The sequence below is a fragment of the Lepeophtheirus salmonis genome, chromosome 6 (assembly GCF_016086655.4).
Source record: "Lepeophtheirus salmonis chromosome 6, UVic_Lsal_1.4, whole genome shotgun sequence".
Classification (NCBI taxonomy): Eukaryota; Metazoa; Arthropoda; class Copepoda; order Siphonostomatoida; family Caligidae; genus Lepeophtheirus; species Lepeophtheirus salmonis.
In genome coordinates, this window is record NC_052136.2 from 17,251,408 (window position 1) to 17,278,200 (window position 26,793).

Consider the following 26,793-nt stretch of genomic DNA (forward strand, 5'->3'; position numbering starts at 1 on the left):
TGAAATCTGTAGTTACTACAAAAAATGTTCCTAATCCTTTTGTAGAAACCCTCAATATTTACGCAGAAATTATGTACCTACTATTTCATTGATAGCTAAGTTTGTCCATGTTCTTTTTTGTTTATAAATTATAGAATGCATCAGTCTTCATCCAAGTGTTGTCGTCACCTTTCTTGTTGGGAGTTGTACATTTTCAATGCAAAATATTTGGATCAAAATATGCGTTCAAGTATAAAGAAATAATTTGATATTTGTAGGATAAATGTCGTTGAGTCAATCTACTATTGCATTCTTTACTCCTTACAAAAGGAGATATCCATCAAGTGTTTGAATTAATTATGATGAACTAAGGTGCTTAGTTAGACAAGAATGAGACTCGATGTTTGCACACTTCCTTCCTTCAATAGCTAACTTCTTCTATGTAATATTATCATAGCGTAATTCTACTATTTATACATATGTACAACATTGCAAATATTCCATTTTGAAAGTATGTTTTTCTTCATATATCGCTACTTGAAAACATTTATGTTTTATTCGAATATACGTCTCTAGAACTTTCGATTACGTCAATTTTAACAAATACACATGATTATTTCTCAACCTGGCAAGACTAATTTAGTTATAACTAATAATTATTATTATGCACACGTATCTTCCATTACATAATTCGCTTAATACATGAAGTCTCCCTAGTAGCTAATGTTTCTATTATAAGCTACAGTATGCGATGTGTCGTGTATTATAAACACCACCCTTATTTTCACAAGCTATTACACTCCATTTTAATTAGCTACATACTTATCAAAGTAGATATGCCTCTCTATTTTTATAAGCAGAAAGCAAAGGCTGTCAATAACTATACAAGTATTTTTATCCTTATCCCAGAAGAATTCTACATAATTGTTCTATCCTCTACTAACATACTTCTATAAGTGACTGACCCATAAAAATGCTTTCAAAATATCCTTAAATAGACTTTTTGCCATAATTAAAACATAATTCTTTGAGCTTTTAGTAAAAAAAAGGTTTAATCTATTTTCTTTATGTTGTTTTTTTGACATAATATTTCAATCAACATGTTAAATACACAATTATATATGCAATAAAATACATTAATATTAAGATACGAGTAGCATGCAGTAGGAATTATTAGTAAATACAAAAGGACATTGTTTATAATATGTATATAGTAATAATATGAATTAATACATTATCATCTTTGTTTAAAGATCCGTGTATTGACTGGAAGAGGATAAGGGTCCACTTCCTCCCCCTCCAACGGTTGTAGATGATGATGATGAAAAAGTTTGGAATCTTTGGGTCTGAGTAATCACTGATGTTTGTTGCCGTCCACCCATGAGCGTAGTATCGGCTCCAGGAATTGAAATAGGAGAATGTGTTCCATCTCCCCTCTGAATAGCATGATCAATAATAGCATTTGTCCATGATTGAACAGGATCCGTGTTAAAAGATACAGTCCTTGCTTCGGATTTTGCTGTTCGAAATCTTGCAATTGGTTGGCTGTTGTTGTCGATGATGTTATTATTATTAGGGACAGGAGAGCTGCCCATTTCTGGATTAAGACTATCACGCCCAACTTGGTCATAGCGATCTACAGAAGCTGATCGTAGGAAATTTAACTTTCGTGTGGTTACTTGACCTGTTCGTACATTCCCAAAGCCAAAGGATCGAACATCAGGCATTTTTATACCCCCTTTTCTAAAGTTGGATTGTGTTCCTCCAGTACTGCTACCTTTTATTTGAGCCATTTTTTGCTGTTGTTGAAGGAGAATGCGTTGATCTTGTTCTAGTCTTCCTAATTCTCTCTTTCTCCTTTCATCTTGAATCCTTTTTTCTTCCATATGAGCCTTTTCAATCATCTTCTTCTCTTCAAGTCGAGCTTTATACTCTTTTGGGGAGAATTCAACCTTAGTTACCTCAGTTTGAAGTAATTTTTCCTTATGCTCAGCCTCCATTTTTGCGAAGCTCTCTCTTCGTCGTTGCTCTTGAACTTTTTGAACAAATTGTCCAGAAATAAGTTCTTGTTGTCGAGCAAGCTCTTCCTTTCGACGTCGTTCCTTTTCGGCTCTCTCTGCAAAGGATTTTTCCATAATCTCTTTATTCTTACGTTCCATCTCATTTTGACTATCCCGTTCTCTCTTGATGGACTCTTCTCGCTTACGGGATTCTTCCAAATATCGTTCCATCATTTTTGTAGACTCTTCTTGAATCTTGCGAACTTCCTTTTCAATCATATCATCTCTTTCAGCATTGATTTCCTGAATTGTTTTTCCTCGGATCTTCATCTCGGAAACAAACTCTTCTCTACGTTTCAAGGCTAATTGTTTTCTTTCTTGACCTGCTTGCCTTGCTTGATCTACGGAGATACTCGAAAATTGGGCGGAAGAAGTAGTAGTAGTGATTCTCTGTTCAGCTAAAGTCTCAGCTTCTTTTTTGAAGAATTTATTCACTAATTCCACTTGTTTGTTAATCTTTTGCTTATCTACTACTTTAGGCTCTTGCTTTGAAATATTTCCGAATCCGTCAGAGAAGTGATGGCGAACGTTTCGAACTTCTTTACTATAGATTGGTCCTTGCAAGTTATCAAGATCGTGTTGATGTGTTTGACTCGTTCGGAAGTGATGACTTTCATGAACTTCGTAGGAAGGTGTCTTTTTCTTATCCCTTTGATGAGGCAAGTGGATTTGGTGTTTAAAATGATGTTGAGAAAGCCCTGATCGAACGGGTCCGCTCGATTCAACCTTGTTTGCTTTTATAGCAAAGTCTTTCTTATAGGCGTGCTTACTTTCCACATTGTATACAGGGCCAATTAATTCATTTTTCTCTACTTCAATGTTGAAATCATGACCATATGAGTTTTTATTTTCTACATCATAGACTGGTCCAGCAAGATGTGGAAGTTGAGTAGGCTGATTAAAATCTTTCTGATATAAGTGTTTAGAGTCAATTTCATAAACTGGTCCAGCCAATGTTTGAATATCCATGGGCCTAGAATAATCTTTTTTGTATTTATGTGGCTTATCTACATAAATGGGACCAGTGAGTGTTTGTAGATCTGCCATATGTGAATATATTTCTTTGAAATGATGGCCGGCCTTTATGTCATACACGGGGCCTACCAAATCATGAAGATTATCCACCTTTTTTATTATTTCCTTGTAATGATGGTTATTGTCAATATGATAAACAGGTCCAGTCAATTCTTTAAGATCTGCCATATGAGATTCTATTTCCTTAAAGTGATGTTTACTCTCTACTTCGTAGACTGGACCAGATAGACACTTAAGATCCGCCACATGTTTGTCAATTTCCTCAAAATGATGATCCCTAGGTATTTGATAGACAGGACCTGTCAGGTTCTTCAAATCCACGATATGAGATTGTATCTCTTTGAAGTTGTGTGCATGGTCAATGTTATAAACAGGTCCAGCTAGAGACTTCAAACTCTCAATGTGTTTATCTATTTCATTGAAGTGATGATCTCTATTGCAATCATAGACTGGACCAGCTAAACATTTAAGATCTGTTAGACGAGTTTCAACTTCTTTGAAATGATGTTCCCTGTCAATATGATAAACTGGTCCTGTCAAGTTGTTTAAATCTGCGACATTCTTTGATATTTCTGCAAAACAATGGGCTCTGTCTATTTCGTAAACGGGCCCATTCAGATTTTTGAGTGTGTCCATGTGCTTTTCAATCTCTTGGAATCTATGATCGCGATCAATGTGATAAACAGGTCCATTTAGTGTTTTCAAATCTGCAATATGTTTTTCTATTTCAGCAAATCTGTGTGGATGTTCAACGTCATAAACTGGCCCATGAAGACTCTTCAAATCCGCTATACATTTATTTATTTCGCAAAAGTGATGTGTACTATCAATGTGATATACTGGGCCTGCGAGAGATTTTAAATCAATTATATGTTTTTCAATTTCATTAAAGTGATGCTCATTGTCAATAGAATAAACGGGTCCGGTTAGGTTTTTCAAGTCGAGTAATGCTTTGCGTATTTCAGCAAAATTGTGTGTACGATAAATGTCATAGACAGGATAGTTCAAGGATTGTAAGTCAGAAACGTGTTTTTCAATTTCAGCAAAGTGGTGCTCTCGATCTATTTTATAAACTGGCCCATTTAATTTCTTTAGACTTTCCATATGTTTATCAATTTCATTGAAATTGTGTACATGATCGATTGCATAGACTGGACCGACTAATGGATGCAAATCTAAAGGCTTACCTTCAGGTCCATCATATTTATGCTCTCTGTCTATCGTATAAACGGGTCCAGCTAAATTTTTTAAATCAAATAAATGTTTTTCAATTTCGGTAAAGTGATGGGTACTATCAATGTCATAGACTGGTCCTGCTAAAGATTTTAAGTCGGCGATATGAGAGAAGATTTCTTTAAATTTATGTTTATTGTCAATGTGGTAAACAGGCCCGGCGAGATTTTTTAAGTCCAAAAGCTTAGAAAATATTTCTTTAAATTGGTGATCGTGTAATACTTTATAAACAGGTCCTTCTAATTTCAGGAGACTATCTATTCGTTTGTCTACTTCATTAAAATTGTGGTCCCTGTAAATGTCATAAACTGGACCTACCAAGTTTTGTAAATCTGCTACATGTTTCTCTATTTCCTTGAAGTGATGCTCTCGGTCAATATCGTAAACCGGTCCTGCTAAATTTTTCAAACTTTCCATATGCTTATCTATTTCATTAAAATGGTGATCATTTTGTATGTCATAAACTGGCCCTGCAAGTGCAGTTAAATCAGCAGGCTTGGCATCAGAGCCTTGATATTCATGCTCTCGCTGTATCTTGTAAACTGGACCAACTAAATTTTTCAAATCTAAAATTATTTTCTCTATTTCATTAAAATGATGGTTATTTTCTATATGATAAACTGGACCTTGAAGTGATTTCAAGTCTGCAATGTGTGAGAAAATTTCTTTGAACTGATGTTTACTATCAATGTCGTAAACAGGTCCAGCAAGATTTTTCAAATCAAGTATCTTTGAGAAAACTTCTTTGAAATTATGGTCATGTAGAACTTGATAAACTGGGCCTTCAAGCTTTAAAAGACTATCGATTCGCTTGTCTACTTCATTGAAATTGTGCTCTCTATAAATGTCGTATACTGGTCCAAACAAATTTTGTATATCTGCAATATGTTTCTCTATTTCCTTAAAGTGATGCTCTCGGTCAATATTATAAACTGGTCCTGCCAAATTTTTCAAACTTTCCATGTGTTTATCTATCTCATTAAAATGGTGATCATTTTGTATGTCATAAACTGGTCCTACAAGTGCAGTTAGATCTGCAGGCTTTGCATCAGAGCCTTGATATTCATGCTCTCGCTGTATCTTGTAAACTGGACCTGCCAGAGATTTTAAATCTAATATGATTTTTTCAATTTCTGTGAAATGATGATTTTTGTCTATGTCATATACTGGACCAGTCAAACATTTTAGATCGGATATATGAGAAAATATTTCCTTGAAGTGATGCTTTGATTCTACGTCATAAACTGGTCCTGCAAGATTTTTCAAGTCAAGTATTTTTGAGAAGATTTCTTTGAAATTATGGTCATGTAGAACTTGATAAACTGGGCCTTCAAGCTTTAAAAGACTATCGATTCGCTTGTCTACTTCATTGAAATTGTGCTCTCTATAAATGTCGTATACTGGTCCAAACAAATTTTGTATATCTGCAATATGTTTCTCTATTTCCTTAAAGTGATGCTCTCGGTCAATATTATAAACTGGTCCTGCCAAATTTTTCAAACTTTCCATGTGTTTATCTATCTCATTAAAATGGTGATCATTTTGTATGTCATAAACTGGCCCTACAAGTGCAGTTAGATCTGCAGGCTTTGCATCAGAGCCTTGATATTCATGCTCTCGCTGTATCTTGTAAACTGGACCTGCCAGAGATTTTAAATCTAATATGATTTTTTCAATTTCTGTGAAATGATGATTTTTGTCTATGTCATATACTGGACCAGTCAAACATTTTAGATCGGATATATGAGAAAATATTTCCTTGAAGTGATGCTTTGATTCTACGTCATAAACCGGTCCTGCAAGATTTTTCAAGTCAAGTATTTTTGAGAAGATTTCTTTGAAATTATGGTCATGTAAGACCTTATAAACTGGTCCCTCAAGTTTTAAAAGACTTTCTATCCTCTTTTCTATTTCATTAAAGTTATGTCCTCGATCAATATCATATACAGGCCCAACTAGTTTTTTCAAATCTAAAATATGTTTCTCAATTTCATTGCAATGATGTTCTCGATCAATTTCGTATACAGGCCCATTGAGCTTTTTTAAAGATTCCATATGTTTGTCGATTTCATTGAAATGATGTTCATTTTCAATTTTATAAACAGGGCCTGCCAAGTTTAGGATATCAGAGGGTCGTGCCCCTTCTCCTTCATACTTATGATCTCTATCAATCCTGTATACTGGACCTGTAAGATTTTTTAAGTCGAATAATATTCTTTGAATTTCGTTAAAATGATGATCTTTTTCAATATTATATACCGGGCCTGTCAGTGTTTTTAAATCTGTTACATGTTTCAAAATTTCATTGAAATTATGTTCATTTTGTATATCATACACTGGGCCGACTAAGTTCTTCAAATCAACTAAACTTTTTAAAACTTCTTTATAGTTATGATCATGTAGAACGTCATAGACAGGACCTTCTAACTTTAGTAAGCTTGCAATTTTTTTACCAACCTCATTAAAGTGATGTTCACGATCAATTTTATATACTGGACCAGCCAGGTTTTTCAAATCTAGTACATGTTTCTCTATTTCTTTGAAATGATGGTCTCGATCAATTTCATAGACGGGGCCAGTTAATTTCTTTAGACTTTCAATGTGTTTATCAATTTCATTGAAATGATGTTCATTCTCTATTTTGTATACAGGGCCTGACAAAGGAGCAAGATCTGTATGCTTTGCGTCATCTCCTGGATATTGGTGTTCTCTGTCTATTTTGTAAACTGGACCCATTAAGTTTTTAAGATCTACTAAACGTTTTTGAATCTCCGAAAAGTGATGATCCTTTTCAATGTCATATACTGGGCCTTGTAATGTTTTCAAGTTACTTATACGTTTCATTATCTCATTAAAATGATGTTCATTATCAATATGATAGACAGGACCAGCAAGTGTTTTTAATTCATGTAGTCGGGACAAAACTTCCCGGTAATTATGGTCATGGAGCACGTCATACACTGGACCCTCCAATTTTAAGAGACCCTCTACTTTCTTTTCTAATTGATTAAAGTGATGCTCCCGATTAATGTCATAAACTGGACCTACAAGCTTTTTCAAGTCAAGTATATGTTTTTTAATCTCATTGCAATGATGCTCTCTGTCGATTGTATAAACAGGCCCCGTTAGTTTTTTCAAACTCTCCACATGTTTCTCAATTTCGTTGAAGTGGTGATCGTTTTCAATATTATAAACAGGTCCTGATAATGATGAAAGATCAGTGGGTTTTATATCTAATCCTTTAAATTGATGGTCTCTTTCAATGCTATAAACAGGGCCAGTCAAGTTTTTCAGATCTATTAAATGCTTTTGAATTTCTGAAAAATGATGATCCTTATCGACATCATAGACAGGGCCATGTAAAGATTTAATGTCCTCTACGTGCTTTAAAATTTCATTGAAATGATGTTCATTCTCTATATGATACACTGGCCCAACCAAATCTTTTAAATCAACCAATTTTGAAAGGATTTCTTTATAGTTGTGTTCATGAAGAACGTCATAAACTGGTCCTTCAAGTTTAAGAAGACTTTTTACACGTTTGTCAATTTCGTTAAAGTTATGCTCTCGATCAATATTATATACAGGACCAGTCAATTTCTTCAAATCAGTTATATGTTTTTCAATTTCATTACAGTGATGTTCACGATCAATTTCATAAACAGGGCCATTGAGATTTTTTAGAGATTTCATATGTTTTTCAATTTCATTGAAATGATGCTCATTTTCAATTTTATAAACTGGACCTGCCAAGTTAAGGATATCAGAGGGTCGAGCCTCATCTCCTTCATATTTATGGTCTCTATCAATGTGATAGACGGGTCCTTGCAATTTCCTTAAGTCTATTAAATGCTTTTGAATCTCCTTGAAATGATGATCTTTATCGACATCATACACAGGGCCTTTGAGAGTTTTCAGACCTGATACATGTTTTAATACTTCATTAAAATGGTGTTCATTTTCTATTTGGTACACTGGTCCAACAAGTTCTTTTAAATCAACCAATCTAGATAGTATTTGTTTATAGTTGTGATCATGAAGGACGTCATAGACTGGTCCTCGTAAGTTTAATAAACTTTTCATTCTTTCTTCTATTTCAGCAAATTTATGTTCTCTATCAATATTATAAACAGGCCCGGCCAAAGATTTTATTTTATTTACATTTTTGACTATTTCATTACAATGGTGTTCACGCTCAATTTCATATACAGGTCCTTTTAGGCTCTCTAATCTATCCAAGTGTTTTTGGATTTCATTAAAATGATGTTCATTTTCTATTTTATATATTGGGGCTGATAGAGTGGACAAATCAGTTGCCTTGATATCCATTCCTTCATATTTGTTTGACCTTTCTGTATCATAGACTGGGCCTGTTAGATTTTTTAGCTGTATCAAATGTTTTTTTATTTCATTAAAATGGTGATCTTTATCTACATCATAAACGGGTCCCCTTAGGGTTTTTATATCACTTATATGTTTGTATATTTCATTACAGTGATGTTCGTTTTCTATATGATATATAGGCCCAGTTAGAGTTTTCAAGTCTACAAGTGTTTTTAGAACATCCTTATAGTTGTGCTCATGTAGAACATCATATACCGGACCAACAAGTTTCAATAAAGTCTGCACTTTGCTTTCTATTTCGGAAAAGTTATGTTCCCTATCAATTTTGTAAACTGGTCCTGCCAATTTTTGCAAATTTATGACGTGTTTTTCCATTTCGCTGAAATGGTGATCACGGTCAATTTCATAAACAGGGCCTTTGAGATTCTTTAGAGATTTCATATGTTTTTCAATTTCATTGAAATTATGTTCATTTTCAATTTTATAAACAGGGCCTGCCAAATTTAGGATATCAGAGGGTCGAACCTCTTCTCCTTCATACTTATGTTCTCTATCAATGCTATAGACTGGCCCTTGCAATTTCTTTAAGTCTATTAAATGCTTTTGAATCTCCGTGAAATGATGATTTTTATCAACATCATACACGGGGGCTTTTAAGGACTTTAAGTCGTGGATATGCTTTATGATCTCTGAGAAATGATGTTGATTATCTATTTTGTAGACAGGTCCTACAAGGTTTTTCAAGTCACTTAAATGAGATAAAATCTCTCTAAAATTATTATCTCTCAAAACATCATACACCGGTCCAGAGAGTTGTACGATACTTTCAACTCTTTTAGCAACTTCATTGAATGTGTGATCCCTATCAATGTCATAGACAGGCCCTACTAGTTTTTTTAGGTCAGTGACATGTTTTTTAATTTCATTACAGTGATGCTCACGATCAATTTCATAAACTGGGCCCTTAAGATTTTTGAGCGTTTGAATATGTTTTTCAATTTCATTGAAATGGTGTTCATTCTCTATTTTATAAACAGGACCTGACAAAGGTGAAAAATCAGTATGTTTTACTTCATCTCGGAGAAATTTATGATTCCTTTCAACGTCATATACTGGACCAGACAGTTTTTTAATTTCAATCAGATGCTTTTGAATTTCATTAAAATGATGTTCCTTATCTACATCGTAAACAGGGGCTTTTAGCGTTTTCAAGTCAGAAATGTGTTTGAAAATCTCTGAAAAATGATGTTCGTTATCAATTCTATAAACTGGACCTGCTAGGCTTTTTACATCTACTAGGTTCTTGATGAACTCACTATAGTTGTGATCATGAATTACATTATAAATTGGACCCTCCAGTTTCAAAATTTGAATGATTTTTTTATCCGTTTCTCTAAAATTGTGATTTCTCTCTACGTTGTACACTGGCCCCATTAGCTTTTTTAAGTCAATCACATGTTTTTCAATCTCCCCAAAGTGATGGTCTCTATCAATCTCATATACTGGGCCTGATAGATTTTTAATTCTATCAATATGATTGTTGATTTCATTAAAGTGCGATTCGTTTTTAATTTTATAGACTGGACCAAAAAGATTTTGAATATCTGAGGCTATTGTTTCATCTCGAGTGTATGTATGCTCTCGATCAATTTTGAAAACAGGGAAATTCAAAGTTTTAATGTCAATTAAATGTTTTTGAATTTCCATGAAATGGTGATTCTTATCTACATCATATACAGGACCTTTGAGTGTTTTTAAGTCAGAAATATGTGATAAAATCTGATCAAATTGATTACTGTGTTCCACATTATACACGGGCCCAGTTAGGTTTTTGATCTCTATTAATTTTTTCATAACTTCCTTATAACTGTGTTCGTGAAGGCATTTATAGACAGGACCTTCTAATTTTAAAACCCTAGCTATTCTTTCCTCAACATTGCTATAGTTGTTTGCTCTTTCAATGTCATAAACTGGGCCTACTAGGTTTTGTATTTGAATGACTCTTTTCTCTATTTCGTTAAAATGATGGTCTCTATTGACTTTATAGGCTGGACCTTTTAGTTCTTTAAGTGTATCAATGTGCTTATTCACTTCATTGAAATGATGTTCAGTTTCTGTATCATAGATGGGTCTATTTAATTCTTTGACGCCTGAAGCCTTAGCTTTTTCTCCCTGGTATTTATGATCTCGTTCAGCATTATAGACTGGACTGGCCATGTTTTTAATTTTTTCTAAATGTTTTTGAATTTCATTAAAATGATGATCTTTATCAACATTATATACAGGACCTGTCAGTGTTTTTATGTCGGAAATGTGTGAAAATATTTCTTTGAAGTGATGGTTGTGGTCAATGTTATATACTGGACCTTTTAGTTCCTTTAATTCCACTAATTTGCTAAGGATTTCCTTAAAGTTGTGATCGTGAAGACATTGGTAGACTGGGCCTTCAAGTTTCAATATTCCTGAAATTTTCTTATCTACTTCGTTGAAATGATGTGAACGATTTATGTCATAAACAGGTGCGTTGAGTTTCTGCATATCGATGACGATTTTTTCTAGATCCTTAAATTGATGTTCTCTCTCTATGTCATAGACTGGACCTTTCAAGTTTTTCAAGGATTTGATACGTTTATCAATTTCATTAAAGTGATGTTCGCTTGTAACATCGTAGACAGGACCAACGAGGGGTTTTAAGTCACTATGTTTTACGTCTTCACCTTCATAGCCATGCCCTCTATCAATTTTATAGACAGGACCAGCTAAATGTTTGATTTGATCTAATTTCTTCTCAATTTCTGAATAGTGATGCTTACTTTCAATTTCATAGACTGGCCCTTTAAGGGACTTCAAATCAGAGATATGTGATAGAATCTCTTTGAATCTATGATCTCGATCTATCTTATAGACTGGTCCCATCAATTCCTTTAATTCCGACAACTGTTTTATGGTTTCTCGGAAATTATGGCCGTGGAGGCAGTTATAGACAGGTCCTTCAAGCTTGACTATCCCTGAGATATGTTTCTCAATTTCAGCAAACTTGTGTTGATGATCAACGTTATATACTGGACCTGTGAGGTTCTTGATTTCTGAAATGTGCTTATAAATGGCATCACAATGATGTTCTCTATCAATGTCATAAACAGGTCCAGTGAGCTTTTTAAGAGATGACATGTGTTTCTCAATCTCATTGAAGTGATGAGAATTATCAACATCATATACAGGTCCAGTAAGTGTTTTTGTATCTGACGCGATTGTTGGTTCTCCTCTGAATCCATGCTCACGGTCAATTTTAAAAACAGGTTGGGTTAGGCTTTTAAGATTAGAAATTTGTTTTTCGATTTCGTTAAAATGATGATTTTTATCGATGTCATAGACGGGTCCTTTCAAAGTTTTCAAATCCGACAAATGTGAAAAAATCTCCTTGAAATGATGCTCATTATCTATTTGATAAACTGGACCTTGAAGATTTTTAATATCTGAGAGTCTACTGATGATTTCCTTGTAGTTATGATCGTGGGAACAATCGTAAACAGGCCCACGTAAAGATAATATACTTGATATTCTCTTATCTATTTCATTAAAGTGATGCTCACTCAGAACGTCATAGACTGGCCCAGCAAGATTTTGAATATCTACAACATGCTTATGTATTGAATTGAAATGATGATCTCTATCGACGTCATATACGGGTCCACCCAACTCTCTAACGGCCTTGATGTGACTTTGTATCTCATTATAGTGATGATCTCTCTCAATTTCATAAACAGGACCAAGTAACTCCTTTACTTTCGATGAAATAGGCTCATCTCCACCGTAGTCATGCTTACGATCAATTTTATAAACGGGTCCACTAAGTGTTTTAATATCTGTCATCACTTTTTCTATTGCTCTAAAGTTATGATGGTTCGCAATATCATAGACTGGGCCCTTCAGACTTTTAATTGCTTCCACATTCTTCAATATTTCGTTATATTGATTGGAGTGTGCCACATCGTAAATAGGACCTTTGAGTGTCTTCAAATCAGATATGATTGATAAAACACCTTTGAAGCTATGCTCATGAATACAAGAATAAACAGGACTCTTTAGATTTTGAAGACCCACTACGTGTTTTTCTATTTCCTGGAAGTTGTGATTCCGTTGAATATCATAGACTGGCCCTTGAAGGGTTTTGATATCTGAGAGATGAGACAAAATACTGTCAAAATGATGACATCTATCAATATCGTATACGGGTCCAGACAGATTTTTAAGAGTTTTTATATTCTTCTCAATCACATTGAAGTGATGGTCATTGTCAATGTCATAGACTGGACCATTTAGAGACCTAATTTGATTCATGGAAGTCACAATTTCAGAAAAACGGTGATCTCTCTGAATGTTATAGACTGGGCCTTGTAGATCTTTTAGTTTATCCACATGTTGTAATAGTTCTTTATAGCTATGGTCATGACCTACATCATATACAGGACCAATCAGATTTTTAGCCGACTCTGCATGTGAAAGGATTTCCTTAAAATGATGATCTCTCTCTATATCATAGACTGGACCTTTAAGATTCTTTAGTTTATCCACATTTTTAATGATTTCATTAAAGTGTGAGACGCTCTCTGAGAGATAAACTGGACCTCTAAGGGTCTTAATATCCTCTACACATTTCTTGATTTCACTAAAATGATGATCCCGATTAATGTTATAAACGGGTCCTTTGAGGTCCTTCAGTGTATCCACATGCTTCAAAATTTCGCTAAATTTATGATGAATATCTACTGACTGATACACTGGACCTTGAAGGTCTTGAATTTTATCCAGATGCTTATTGATTTCATTAAAATGATGGTCTCTATCTATTCCATAAACGGGGCCAACAAGATCTTTTATGGATTTTACTTCCTCAATAATTTGAGCATATTGATGTGCCCTATCAATCTTGTATACTGGTCCTGACAAACTTTTGATGTCGCTTACATGCTTCAATATCTGTGAGTAGTGATGCTCTCGATCGATATCATAGACGGGGCCTTCCAATGTCATAAGGGTCTTTACTTGCTTTTCAAATTCATTAAAGTGATGTTGATTTTCGATTTCATAGACGGGTCCTTTGAGCTGTTTAAGTTTTTCTATATTTTTGCTGAGTTCCTTGAAGTTATGTTTACTTTCTACGTCGTAAACTGGACCCTTTAGATTTTTAATGTTGTCTTTTGCTTTGTCATACTCACTGAAATGATGACTTGAACTGCCTATATCATAGACGGGGCCTTGCAAATTAGATATCATATCAACATGCTTTTTAATTTCAGAGAAGTGATGGTCTCTTTGAATATCATAAACTGGGAATGTGAGCTGCTGTATCTTATCAAGATGTTTCTTAATTTCTGAGAAATGATGCTGATTCTGATCAACGTCATAGACTGGACCATGAAGTTCTTGCGTTCCTGGGACTCTATCTTGAAACTCAGCAAAATTATGTTTTCTATCAATTTTAAAGACAGGCCCTGTTAAGTTTTTCAATTCCAAGGAGTGTTTTAATATTTCACCATAGCTGTGTTTACTCTCAACGTCATACACAGGCATGGTCAATTTCTTGATTTGATCTACGTGCTTCTCAATCTCCCTAAAGTGACTATTATGATCAATGTCATATACAGGCCCCGTAAGATTTTTAATTTTCTCGACATTCTTAACAATATCGACGAAGTGACTGCCATGATCCACTTCATACACAGGACCGACCAAGCTTTTAATTTTTTCTGTGTGCTTGATTATATCTTGGAACTTATTTGCGTGATCACATGCATACACTGGACCTTCCAATTTCTTAATACTCTCTACAGTCTTTTGAAGTTCTGAGTAGTGATGTCCGGGAGACTCCAAGTCGTATACTGGACCTTTAAGGTCTTGTAAATGTTGAGTATGTTTGATGATTTCATTAAAATGATGTTCGTTGTCAATGTTGTAAACCGGACCTGTTAGTTCCTGAACTCCACTTTTATTCTCGGCGATTTCGTGAAACTGATGTGCTCGATCTATTTTGTAGATTGGTCCACTCAAATTTTTCAAGTCCCCTACATGCTTTTCTATCTCGGAGAAATGATGTTTCGTCTCTACTTCGTAAACAGGTCCAATGAGAGATTTAAAGTTTTCCGCGTTTCGGATAAACTCCTTAAAATGACTACCATGATCTACATCATAGACTGGGCCCTTCAAATTACTTACTTTTTGTGCACTTTGAATGATTTCTCTAAATTTACTTCCATGCTCTACGTCATAGACGGGTCCCACCAATTTCTTTAGCGTCTGTGCATGTTGAATAATATCTTGAAACGTGTTTTTATGCTCACATGCGTACACAGGGCCTTTCAAATCCTTGAGTGTATCGACGTGCTTCACTATTTCTGAGAAATGATGAGCTGGACTCCCAAAAGAGTAAACAGGACCTTCAAGATTTGTGATTCGCTCAGGTTGTTTCTGTATAACATTAAAATTGTGCTTGCTGGTTCCTATATTGTAGACTGGGCCTATGAGATCTTGTATTTGATCGACTTGTTCCAATATTTCTGAAAATTGATTCTTATGATCTGTGTCGTACACAGGACCGTGCAAAGTCTTTAATTTATCTACACGCATGGATAGGTCCTTATAACTATTATTGTGCTCAACGTCATAGATTGGTCCCTTGAGGGACTTGAGCTTCTCCACGTGTTTCATAATTTCATGGTAGTGGTTTTTAGTCTCATCAGTGTTGTAAATAGGACCTTGAAGGTTCTGTAACTTTTCGACATGCTTTGTGATTTCTGCAAACTTATGCTGGGACTCTACATTATAGACAGGGCCCTTCAATGTTTTGAGACTCTCTACATTTTTAGCAATTTCCTCGAAATGATTTTTAACTTCAACGTTATACACAGGGCCTCTTAGTTCATTTAAATTTGATACATGTTTCCTAATATCTTGAAAACAATGATTTATTTGATCTAAATTATAGACAGGACCAACTAAGTCTTGCTTGTTTCTCGCATGTCTGATAATTTCTGAGAAATGATGATTAAAATCGACATCATAGACAGGACCTTTTAATTCCTTTATAGCATCTAAATGCTCATCAATTTCACTGAAGTTGTGACGTCTTTCCTCTAGTGCAAAAATTGGCCCCGTTAGAGATTTCAGATTTTCTACAGCTTTTTCTATTTCGTTATAGTGATGCTTTGATTCTTCAATATCATACACTGGACCACTCAATGTCTTAAGTTTTGCAACTGCATTGACAAGGCCTGTAAACTGACTTTGATGTCCTACGTCATAAACTGGACCAGTCAGCGTTTTGACGGTGTCAATGTGCTTTTGAATTTCTGAAAAATGGTGTTTATTTTCATCATTAGTGTAAATGGGGCCTTGGAGCGTTTTCAAACCCTCCAGATGTTTTTGAATCTCTGCATAACTGTGCTTATTATCCTCGACATTGTACACTGGACCTTGAAGTTGACCCAATTTATCTACTTTTTTCAGTATTTCGGAAAAGTGATGCTTCTCATCTACATCATATTTTGGTCCTCGTAGATCTTGTAGAGACCTGACATGCTTTTTAATTTCATTAAAATGATGAGACGTATCTTCGATTTGATAGACTGGCCCTGTAAGTTCCTTGAGCTCCTGAACATTTTTGGTAATTTCATTGAAGTGATGCTTTGAATCTATTTTATATTTTGGGCCCTGAAGAGATTTCAAACTATCTACATGCTTTAGGATTTCTGCATATTGGTGATCTGATTTACCAATGTCATATATTGGACCAGAAAGGTTTTTTAGTTTTTCCACACTGTTCACTATTCCTTCAAAATGACTTTTCCCCTCAATTTCATAAACAGGCCCTGTTAATGATTTAAGAGTGTCAACATGTTTCTCTATTTCTTTGAAATGATGACCTGATGTGCCAATATCATAGACAGGTCCTTTTAAGGTTTTTAGGTGATGTACATGGGACATGATTTCTTTGAAATGATGATCACGATGTATGTCATAAACTGGGCTATTAAGGTTCTCTAATTTGTCGACATGTTTCATGATTTCACTGTAGTGATGTTTGGACTCTGGTGTATAAACGGGTTGAGACAAGGACTGGAGCTCATGAGCAATTGTATTAACTTGATTATAGTGATGTTCATTCAAAACATCGTATACAGGTCCAAGGAGATCTCTTACTACATCTACTTGGACAGTTTCTGGCATATACTCATTTTTCCCCATATCATAGTCAGAATATTTAAAGTCACCTAGAGCCAAAGCATGGGAAATGATTTCACGATAATGGTGATCATGTGGTACATCATAAACTGGACCAGTTATATGAGATGGCATTTCTGTTTTAGGATCAAAAGGGTTAAACTTATGAAGTTGATTGACCGGATATACTGGTGTAGAGATAGTTTGCCCTCCACTTACTCTGTCTGGAACAATGTTAAACTTATTTGAAGAATCAACCCCTTGAAATACAGGTCCTGACATAACTTTTGTTCCAGGAACCCTCTCTTGAACAATATTGAATTTATTTTGTGGATCTACACCATGATATACGGGACCACTCATTATATGTTCTCCATGTACTCTATCCTTAATGGGACAGTATTGGTTCCTTTCTTCAATATCACTCATTTTTGGACCACTACGTACAATTTCACCATGTACTACTTGTGTTTTAGGAGAATATTTATTAGATGAATCGATTCCTGGATAAACAGGTCCAGACATCTGTTGTTCGGAGATTACTTTGTCAGGAACGGGATTGTATTGACTTTTTGGGTCCACACCAGGATATTTTGGACCACTCATCACAATTTCACCTGCAACTCGTCTTTCTACAGGACCATAATTATTTTTTGGATCAATTCCAGGATAAACAGGTCCACTCATGGGGGATTGTTGATATATTTTCTCAGTCATTGGGTTATATTGATTCTTATCGTCAACACCAGGATATTTAGGACCAGTCATTAATTGTTGTCCAGATACTCTGTCAACTGGCGGAAAATATTTATTTGAGGGGTCAACACCTTCATAAACAGGTCCTGCCATGACTTTGTTACCCTCAACTCTTTCTCCTGTTGGACAATACTTATTTGAGCTGTCAACGTTGGGATATTTCGGACCGGACATAACAAGATCCCCAGAAACTCGTTGATTGACAATACTGTAAACATTTTTAGGGTCAACTCCATCATAAACAGGCCCATGAAGCTCTTGCTCTGCTAGTGCTCTTGGAGGTACTGGACCATATTTGTGAGAATATTCCACATTGGGAAGTTTAGGTCCAACCATTGGAGCGTCTCCAGATACTTTAGTCATCTCCGGGTAGTATTGGTTTTGATGTTCAATATTAATACCTCTAAAAGCTGGAGGGGCCATAACTCTTTCTCCTTGAACCTTTCCTTCTGTAGGGAAGTAGTGAGTTTTGGGTTGTTCTCCTTGAATTAAAACTGGGCCAGTCATATTTTGACCTAAGTTTTGTTTTCCAGGAGTTATACTGTATTTATTACTTGCTTCTACTCCTGGATATACAGGGCCAGACATAACACTGTCATGCTTCACCTTTTCATACTCAGGTACATATTGCGTTTTCGAAACAACATCATAAACGGGTCCCACTAAGGATTTCAACTCGTGTGCATGGACTAAAAGTTCCTGAAAGTGATGATCTTTTTCGATGTCAAAAACTGGTGTATTTAGATTTTTTAAGTCGTGAGCATGCATCATGAGCTGTTGAAAGTGATGATTTCTTTCAATGTCATAGACGGGGCCTTGAAGGGCTTTGATCATTTCTGCATGCATAATTATTTCTTTAAAATGGCTTATTCTATCAATTTCATAGACTGGGCCAGATAACTCCGTGGGGGGCCCTTCACTTCCAGGCTCTTTCTCTAACTCATTACCCGCATAGTTATGTTTCCTATCGATCTTAAGCATTGGAGTTGTCAACTCTCGTACCGATTCATGTTTTACAGGCTCTGGTCTGTAATTACTTTGATGTTCTACATCCTTCATGACTGGAAATGTCATAGGAGCATTGATTTTGGATTCAATAACGTCTAGCTTACCCTCTGTTGGATATTTGTGTTGATGAAGGACATCATAAGCTAATAAGAAATAAGGAATTAAAATACTCAGTGTTAAATGAAAAAGCATAAAAAATTTGTGAGCGAGCATGATTCTATATAACTAGATACAAATGTATTCACGTATTATGTACTATTATATACACATGTTGAACAAAAACATAATAATGATTTAAAAAAATAACACATTGCAGTAATTCCAATTTATCATGCTCAATTTACTCACGTTATTTTGATATCTGTTTTTACCTGGCCCAGAAAGTTGCTTAATGTCTTCACTGATGACATTCTCCTTTGTGAACTTATGTTGATGAGGGACATCAAATGCAGGGCCAACGAGGGTTTTTGTATCGTAATGAGCAGGTGCTTTATCTTGAAAATGATGTTTGGACTCCACGCCTGTGACTGGATATTGCATTTCAGGATTTTGAGGACCGGGTGGTCGAGAAGGAATGTCCTTTGGATAATGATGCTTTCTTTCTACAGGGTACACGGGGCCCACAGTATCAGTAGGTGGAGCCACCACAGTGGAAACTGGAGGTTGTTTTGAAAGACTAGAAGAGCCCTTAGATGCTGGGATGGAAGGGTATGAGGCCTTTCTCTCAGGGGTTGGGGGCTACAATGATGAGAATAAATCAATTCACATTGTATAATCTCTTTCATTTTAGACTTACCAATGATGATTTTATGCCAGTGCTTAATGCACTCGTTCCAGTGGAGTCAGCCTAAAGAGGTATCAAAAAACTTTGTTTATTTTGAATAGGAATATACATTAAATGACTTTTTACCTTTGATCCTTGACTCATAGTAAAACCATTTGCACCCGTTGTTCCATCTGATTTAGAAAAGGATCCTGTTGCTCCGCCTCCACTTCTACTACTTTCTACAGTTTTTTCCTGAAACAAAGAGATAGAAAAAAAAAGTTATGTCATTTATCTATGTCACATGAGCATATGTATGTATATGGGCCACTCCACATCAAATCGCCTCAAGGGTTTCACCTCAGAAACTCACAATTTGAAAACATTTATTAACATGTACATTTTCACCTGTAACTTCAAAATTTATTTATTCTTTCAATCAAATGACATGAAGCATAAAAATAACTATCGATTTGACATGTTAGATAAAATTTGATCTACGAGGTTAAATTCAAGATTATTGTATAAGCTTTGACTCTAAAAAGAGGTAATGTAAAAACATGTCAGAAGCACATTTTTACTTGTCAGAGTTACATTGTTTGTTGACATTAAACCATAGATTCAGAAGAATGGAATATTTGAAACTGGGTCTACAACACATTTTTGTACTAAAATTGCAGAAATAAAGTGCTCTATATCTCGGGAACCAATGCCAGACCATTGGTTCGGCGATTTGATATGGTCTGATCCATATGTAACTATATACACAAACCTGCATCCCTCCAGAGACGTTTCCTTTGTTTGAAGTTGTTGTGATGAATGTTTCCATTTCAACAGAGTTTTGTGGTCCTCCGGATGAAGCCGCACTACGAGTTATGGTAGACTCTGGCATGGTTGATACAAGGGATTGCAGCTTTCCTCCAGCTCCTGATACTCCGCCATTCATGGACATTTCCTGTTCTCCACTTGAAGTGGAAGTTGAATAAGAAAATGACATTGAACCAGGGGCTTGGCCATCCTATTATATTATAATTATATATTATTTTTATCATGAATTGTCTTATTTACCTTCATCTGTTTTTGGCCACCGCCACTGCTACTACTGCCACCTCTTGTCACATAGTTGGATGATGAAATTTGATTTGATCCTTCACCATCAACACTCTAAGAGTTATAATTAGAATTGTAGATTTAAACACTACTAAATATTCTAAATAAAGAATGAACCTTACATTGGAAAAAAAATGACATCTAAACTTTTACTACTTAAATACTATAATATAAATAATTGGATAAGCAATAATTCCCTAGAATAAGGAATCCACTGATCACATCTTGTTACCGTTAGTGTATCTTGCAGCCTTTCCTCCAAAGAGAAAGAGACAAAAAAGAGCTATTTAATCAGTTGTTAGTCAATTCTTACCAACTACGAGTATGGAATTACTAGTAAAAAAATGATTGTTAGAAATCAACGTTCAGAATATTGATAACAGACAAAGAAAAGTTACAAAATCGAGAGCTGACAACAAAAGAGAATGTACCTTTTCATATTAGTCAGATAACGTTGTGATCAGATTCATTTACTCAGTGGGAAAAAGGAAGAAAAAAAAAAATTATAAATAAACAATCAATAAAACTTACTGTAATTGGATTCTCAATTCTACCATGAGTCTAAAATTTGGAGAATTTTGTGGATATTATAAGTGAAATGCAGTCCTATTTGCATTTTATTTATCTATAAAAAGTAATGTAAAACATAAATGTAGTATTCCGATATTGTTTATACAAAAAGACAAGGACACACACACACAAAAACCATAAAAAACAAACACTCTATGTTTTGGATGAATTCGTAGGGGATTTTGTTGTTGTTTGGATTGGCAGGGGGTATCGAGACGGAGACGACAACAAACAATTATTTTTTTTTTACCTCGGAAGATTCCAAAGTATAAGTCGTTGTTGTCATCATAGTTGTGATTCCTCCCCCTTTTTGATTGATTGTTTGTCCAGCTTTACTTAGCTCTCCTTGAATGATGGTCTGTCCCCCATCTAGACTAAAGCCTCCACCACTTCCTTGAATAATAGTTTGACCACCCTGACTTAGTCCTCCTTGAATGATGGTTCGCCCACCATCTCGACTAAATTCCCCATCACTCCCTTGAATGATGGTCCGACCACCCATAATTTCTCCTCCTTGAATGATTTTAGACCCTTTTGACGAGTATGTTATTTCGTACTCCTAAAGTAATTAGGGTTTTTATACTTTATATAAGGATCATCCAATCAAATACCCCATCACAACCGACTTTAGATCATGTAACACCGCCTAATCATGCATAAAGGCGTTCTTACTTTATAGATTGCATGCATGTTGATGTCATGCCAAAGTTTTCGAATAATCATGTTAGACGAAAGTCGTGCAGAATTACGTTATACACAAAAAATCCTATATTTTATATACGTGCTACAATCGCTTATAACTATAGGTAGAGCTGTACATCGTAAGCATTTTGGATATGTAAAAAATGAAATAGAGCATTAACATGGTGACCCTGAAAAAATAGTAAATTGTTTGTGAGGAAAGGAGCTTAGCTGTTTTAACATTTAATTAAATTTTAGTTTCCTTCAACTGTGAGATGAAGGAAATAAACAAAAGTTCTACTCTGTATGAAGTAGGAATTACTTTACATCCTAAATTCTACGCTTAGCCTAACAAGGTCTTCCACTAATAACTCCCCAACAAATCATCATCGTTACTCTCCGATCATACATAATATATAGACCAACAAAGCTCTCATTACGAAGGTTGTTCTCAAATCAAGATGACGTCACCTGTTGTCGGAGTATTTATGCTATAATAATCTATAACTTTTTTGATCTTTCTTTTTTCTTGATTTTCAGAGGGGTACACATAAGATAACGTGTTCCTACGCGACACCAGCGCCCTCAAGCGATCTATAATATCTATGTCGCCATCATTCAAGAGCAAATACACTCGTGATTTCAATTTATCTTTAGATGTTCTCTCCTCAAGAATGGAATAATAATGATAACAGCTATAAAAAATAAATAACAGTGTTCATGTTGCCAACAACAACAAAACCGGATCGATAAAAATGCTTAACATTTACAGCCCTACCTATAGGTGGATATGTGAGGAACAAACTTAAAATAAGTTATACATATTTTTATATTTTTGATCTATCAAATTGAGTGCTCTACGGATCATTCTCCCCCATTAATATTTTTATTACTGATACTTTTCAATGAACAACATATTCTGGGTGGAAATATCTCAATAATTAAGAGGAGCTATGTAAAATGTATTCATTAGAGATGTAACCCGCTATCATAAAAGCAAGCTAAATGACTTTTCTAAAAATCAAGTCAAAGAATACAATAGTAATCTTTGACTAATTATCCTCAATTGGTATTAACAAATTTTATCATTAATCCTTTAAAGGCGCTTCAAATTGAGCAGGAAGGCATATTTTCAATTAAAAAATGAAAAGTGTTTTTTAACATTTTTGGATATATCAATTTATTCTAGAAATTTGAATATTAATCCTATATGCCTATGAATTGGACTGTAATTATTTGCTCATCACTATAATTATGCAAAATTTCCGAAGTTAAGAGTATTGTTTTTTACAACTTACCTATGTAACAATGATGTAGAACATCGATTGCTAAGAAAAACATTGTTCCAGTTGCATCCATGAGGATTGTACCAAAGGGCCATCAGGAAACAGAATAGGGCCCCGAGGAAGATGATTTTTAATGTCTTCCATGAATGCAATGACCCTCTTATCCTCTCAAAATTTGTATAATAGATATAAGTATAAGTAAAATAAGAAATAGGAAATTTCTCTTTTTTTTCTTCATAATTGATTTTGTCTCAACTCACCACAGATGATAAACTATTGAAAATTGTAGTGTACGTATTTATGCCAATTATACGTTTAATTACAGAATAATTAAAAATTAATGTCAATGTTTTCCTAACAAATTCAAATTAGGGTTCTCATGGGAAAACTATTCAAACTAAAAAAATAACAGCATCGTATGAAAATAAGTAATTGATATGATGTAATAAATTTATCAGTTATAAAACTAGTATTTTGTAGAAGGAAAATTTATAATTAATTTAAAAGGGCTGTCTTTTTTTTTGAAAAATAATATACTCCGTTTATTTTTTATTCTGGAATATTAACTTCAAAAATCTTGGACAGCTCAGAGAACTTTCAGATAGATAATATTGATAATTTCTTGGGGTTGTACTGACCCACTTCCGAAAAATCGCTTTTAGATTCAAGGCTTGAATTGGAAAGAGTCCAGAGCTTGCCAAGTTTTCAGTCCTTGTAAGCATTACCATAAAATATTAAAGTCTGAAATCACTGGAGGTTCTGCTCATATTAGAATTTTCTGCACAATGTATTTATTAAATTGCTAAACAGATAACTTGTAAACTATATGAGTACCTCCTGCCCATTGCTAAACCTCTAATATCAATAATGTATTTTCGGAGTCCTTATTAATTGATGTATATCCTTCATTCAATAGCAAATGTTGTCTTAAGTACATAACTACATTTATATTTATTGGCAAATTGCGCAATGGATAGTTAATTAAATTTATACCAAGATGATTCAAAATAAAGGATAGATTCTTATTTTTATATGATTATTTGTTATTTTAAATCCATAAAAAAGAGTTGAATTTTGAATTAGACTATATTTCTATATTCGTTTCTATCAATTTTTCTCTTTTTCTTCATTTTCGTATAAAACTTCATTTTTATTTGTTCCTCACATATCATTTTTTTAAAAGATAAAATCCTGGAAATACTCTTACCACTTCCTCCACATCCGACTCTTCCTCTACTTCTACAGTGTATGTAGTAGTGGAACCATCCGGATTGACTTCTGTATAAGTCCCACCAGATCCTCCTACTTTACTTATGACATCATCTGCAGACATGGTCCCTAATCCACCCGTCATGTCTACGACCTCTGTGGAAGTGATTACTTCCTTACGAGACATTTTTGGAGCCTGTAAAAAGGTGAGATACAATTTATAAGAAAAAAAAATAACTATAATAAATTGTCATAAAGATTTTTTTGCATTTATCCGAAAATAGGGATTTGAGTCATAGATTGAGTCATATATTTGTAGAAATGATGTCATGCTGAAAGCAAATGAAAAGTTGCATGAAAGAGGTACTTTTGTTTGCATTGAGTATGCACAAATGTTTGTATAAATTAAAGATTGTGAACTCCATCCCAAACAAAGAAAACATAAGTTAAAGAAAGTAAATGTTTGTTTTTTGGATTGAAAAATGCTAATTACGGAAATACGTCATTTAAAATATATCTTTTTAATCCCTTATAAGCTCTTTGAAATTGCGGTCAATAGATAATCTTCTTAAATTGTACATTGCTCTTATACCGTAGTAAAAAAAAATCAAAATTTTGTATATTCATTCTCTCACTCTCTCAATAGTAAAAATATATTCCTGCACCAAAATGTGTAGAAATTTAAAGTTGACCACTATCTGCTCTCAAAACTTTAGGCTAAAATTGTAAATTTATCAATAGTTTTATTTTTAAACGCAAATGAAACGGATAATAAATTAAAATTTTACCACTGCTGAGAAAAGAAATAAAAAGTACACCAAATAATGGTTCGTTCGTGTTGTAGATAAAGTACTTTGTAATACAATAATATATTAAATTTTCTTTTTTATCCTTTAATCAGATTTGGATATTGAAACTACCAAAACTACTAAACATGTAAAGGTATTATTATTGGCATAAAATGTGATTATGCTTACAGACAAAGTCATAATTTTGAGTTATTAGAAAGAAATTGAGATATCAAAATTTTTGCAATATTGGACAAAAGATTAAAAAGGGAACATTCAATATTAATTAAAGGCGAAAATATTTATGGGAGTCAAGTTGTATTAGAAAGCGAAAAAAAGGAAATAGTGAGAATAGTTCAAGTAAAACATTGATTTTTAAAGGATCACCCTGATATATATTATTTAGTTTTTCTTAAAACTAATATATTTAGAAATTGAGAAATGATTGTCTTTTATTTCAATTGGAATTTAATGAACAAGAATTTGCGATATTACGTCATGCTCCAAAAATAATTATTATTATATTCTAGAGTGATTAAATAAGCGTATAAAAAAAGATATATAGTCATGTTTCAAACATCTTCCCCCCCAATTATTATAGGACAAATATACATAATATTAGAACAAAAATATACATTAATATATATATATTAATTTTTGGTTAGCGGGTAACACATCTGTAGCATCAATCAGGCGTTATTTTGAAGCAAATAGTTAGCTTGTTTTGGTATATGCATCTTAGATTACGTGTCACATAAGATATATGATAATTTGACAAAAATTTATAGTTATACTCTTTGTATGTACAACTTTGCCAAATAAAATTTGCAAATAACATATATATTTACAAATATAGATTAAGTTCATTTAAACATATTTCTCTTCAAAGGGATAATGTACCTACATATATGTGTAATAGATAAAAACCTGCCAAAAATTGTATTTACTTTGTCCTAATTTGTCAACATATAATTTGCTAAAAACATTAACAAAAAAAACAACAAAACCGTTTCATACTTGACTTGCTATAAGCTTCTTGTATTTAAGAGATTATTAATTAATTCCACTTTCTTCCTATTTGTGTATCAATGCCCCTCAGCACCGCGTATCTATGTATTTCCAATGGGTCACGAACTATGTATGTGTATATATAATATCATTAAAAAATAGGTGATCAGATAACCAATAAAAAAATCAAAGGACAACTCTCCACACAAGAACAATGATGATCAACAACTAAAGTTTTTTTTTTTTTTCTAAGGACTGTCTCATGTTTTGTTTTATTATAATTTGGCATACCTTGTCTATTTTTTTTTTATTTTTTTTTATAAATCAGGGAAAGCTTCTTTAGAAGATATAGAAAGAGAGTCAAAAAGTAAAAATATACTTTTAACTTTCATGAAATAGTAATATCAATTAATTTATATTCAAGTATGAATTAAATAATTTTTGAAAAAGGGGTTTGATAAATATATATATTTAAAAAGAAAAAAATATTATTCCTTTGATTTTTTTACAGTTTTAAGTTATTAATTATATTTATTTTCACTTGAAACCTTATTTTTTTTGCAACTAGGAATTTAAACTGCACGTATAAAATATCTGCTAAACTCTTTATTTATTCATATTTAGTACATGAAAAAATATTATTTTTTCTTTAAAAAAAACAAAAACTAGCGCTCCTTAAACACTAGAAGAATCTAGCTTTCTTAAAATAATATTGTGACTTCTTAACAAGAGCCACTTGTAGT

General features: G+C 33.8%; 1 protein-coding gene across 9 annotated transcripts; it reads right to left on the minus strand.

Annotated features, from left to right (window-relative positions):
• Window positions 1–1,005: 1,005 nt before the first annotated feature.
• LOC121119169 (uncharacterized) lies at window positions 1,006–26,679 on the minus strand. Of its 9 annotated transcripts, none has more exons than XM_040713782.2 (10): window positions 26,599–26,679; window positions 26,060–26,176; window positions 24,253–24,450; window positions 21,329–21,637; window positions 20,467–20,562; window positions 20,171–20,416; window positions 19,546–19,653; window positions 19,432–19,482; window positions 19,007–19,373; window positions 1,006–18,778 (listed from the first exon to the last, which is right to left on the minus strand). In XM_040713782.2, exons 3-10 carry the CDS (start codon window positions 24,439–24,441, stop codon window positions 1,227–1,229), a joined length of 18,918 nt encoding a protein of 6,305 aa, XP_040569716.1. In that variant the 5' UTR covers window positions 24,442–24,450; window positions 26,060–26,176; window positions 26,599–26,679; the 3' UTR covers window positions 1,006–1,226. The 9 variants fall into 9 exon arrangements, with proteins under 9 accessions (XP_040569716.1, XP_071745301.1, XP_071745300.1 ...); XM_071889200.1 differs by having other exon boundaries at window positions 26,560–26,662; XM_071889199.1 differs by having other exon boundaries at window positions 26,592–26,658.
• Window positions 26,680–26,793: the final 114 nt, after the last annotated feature.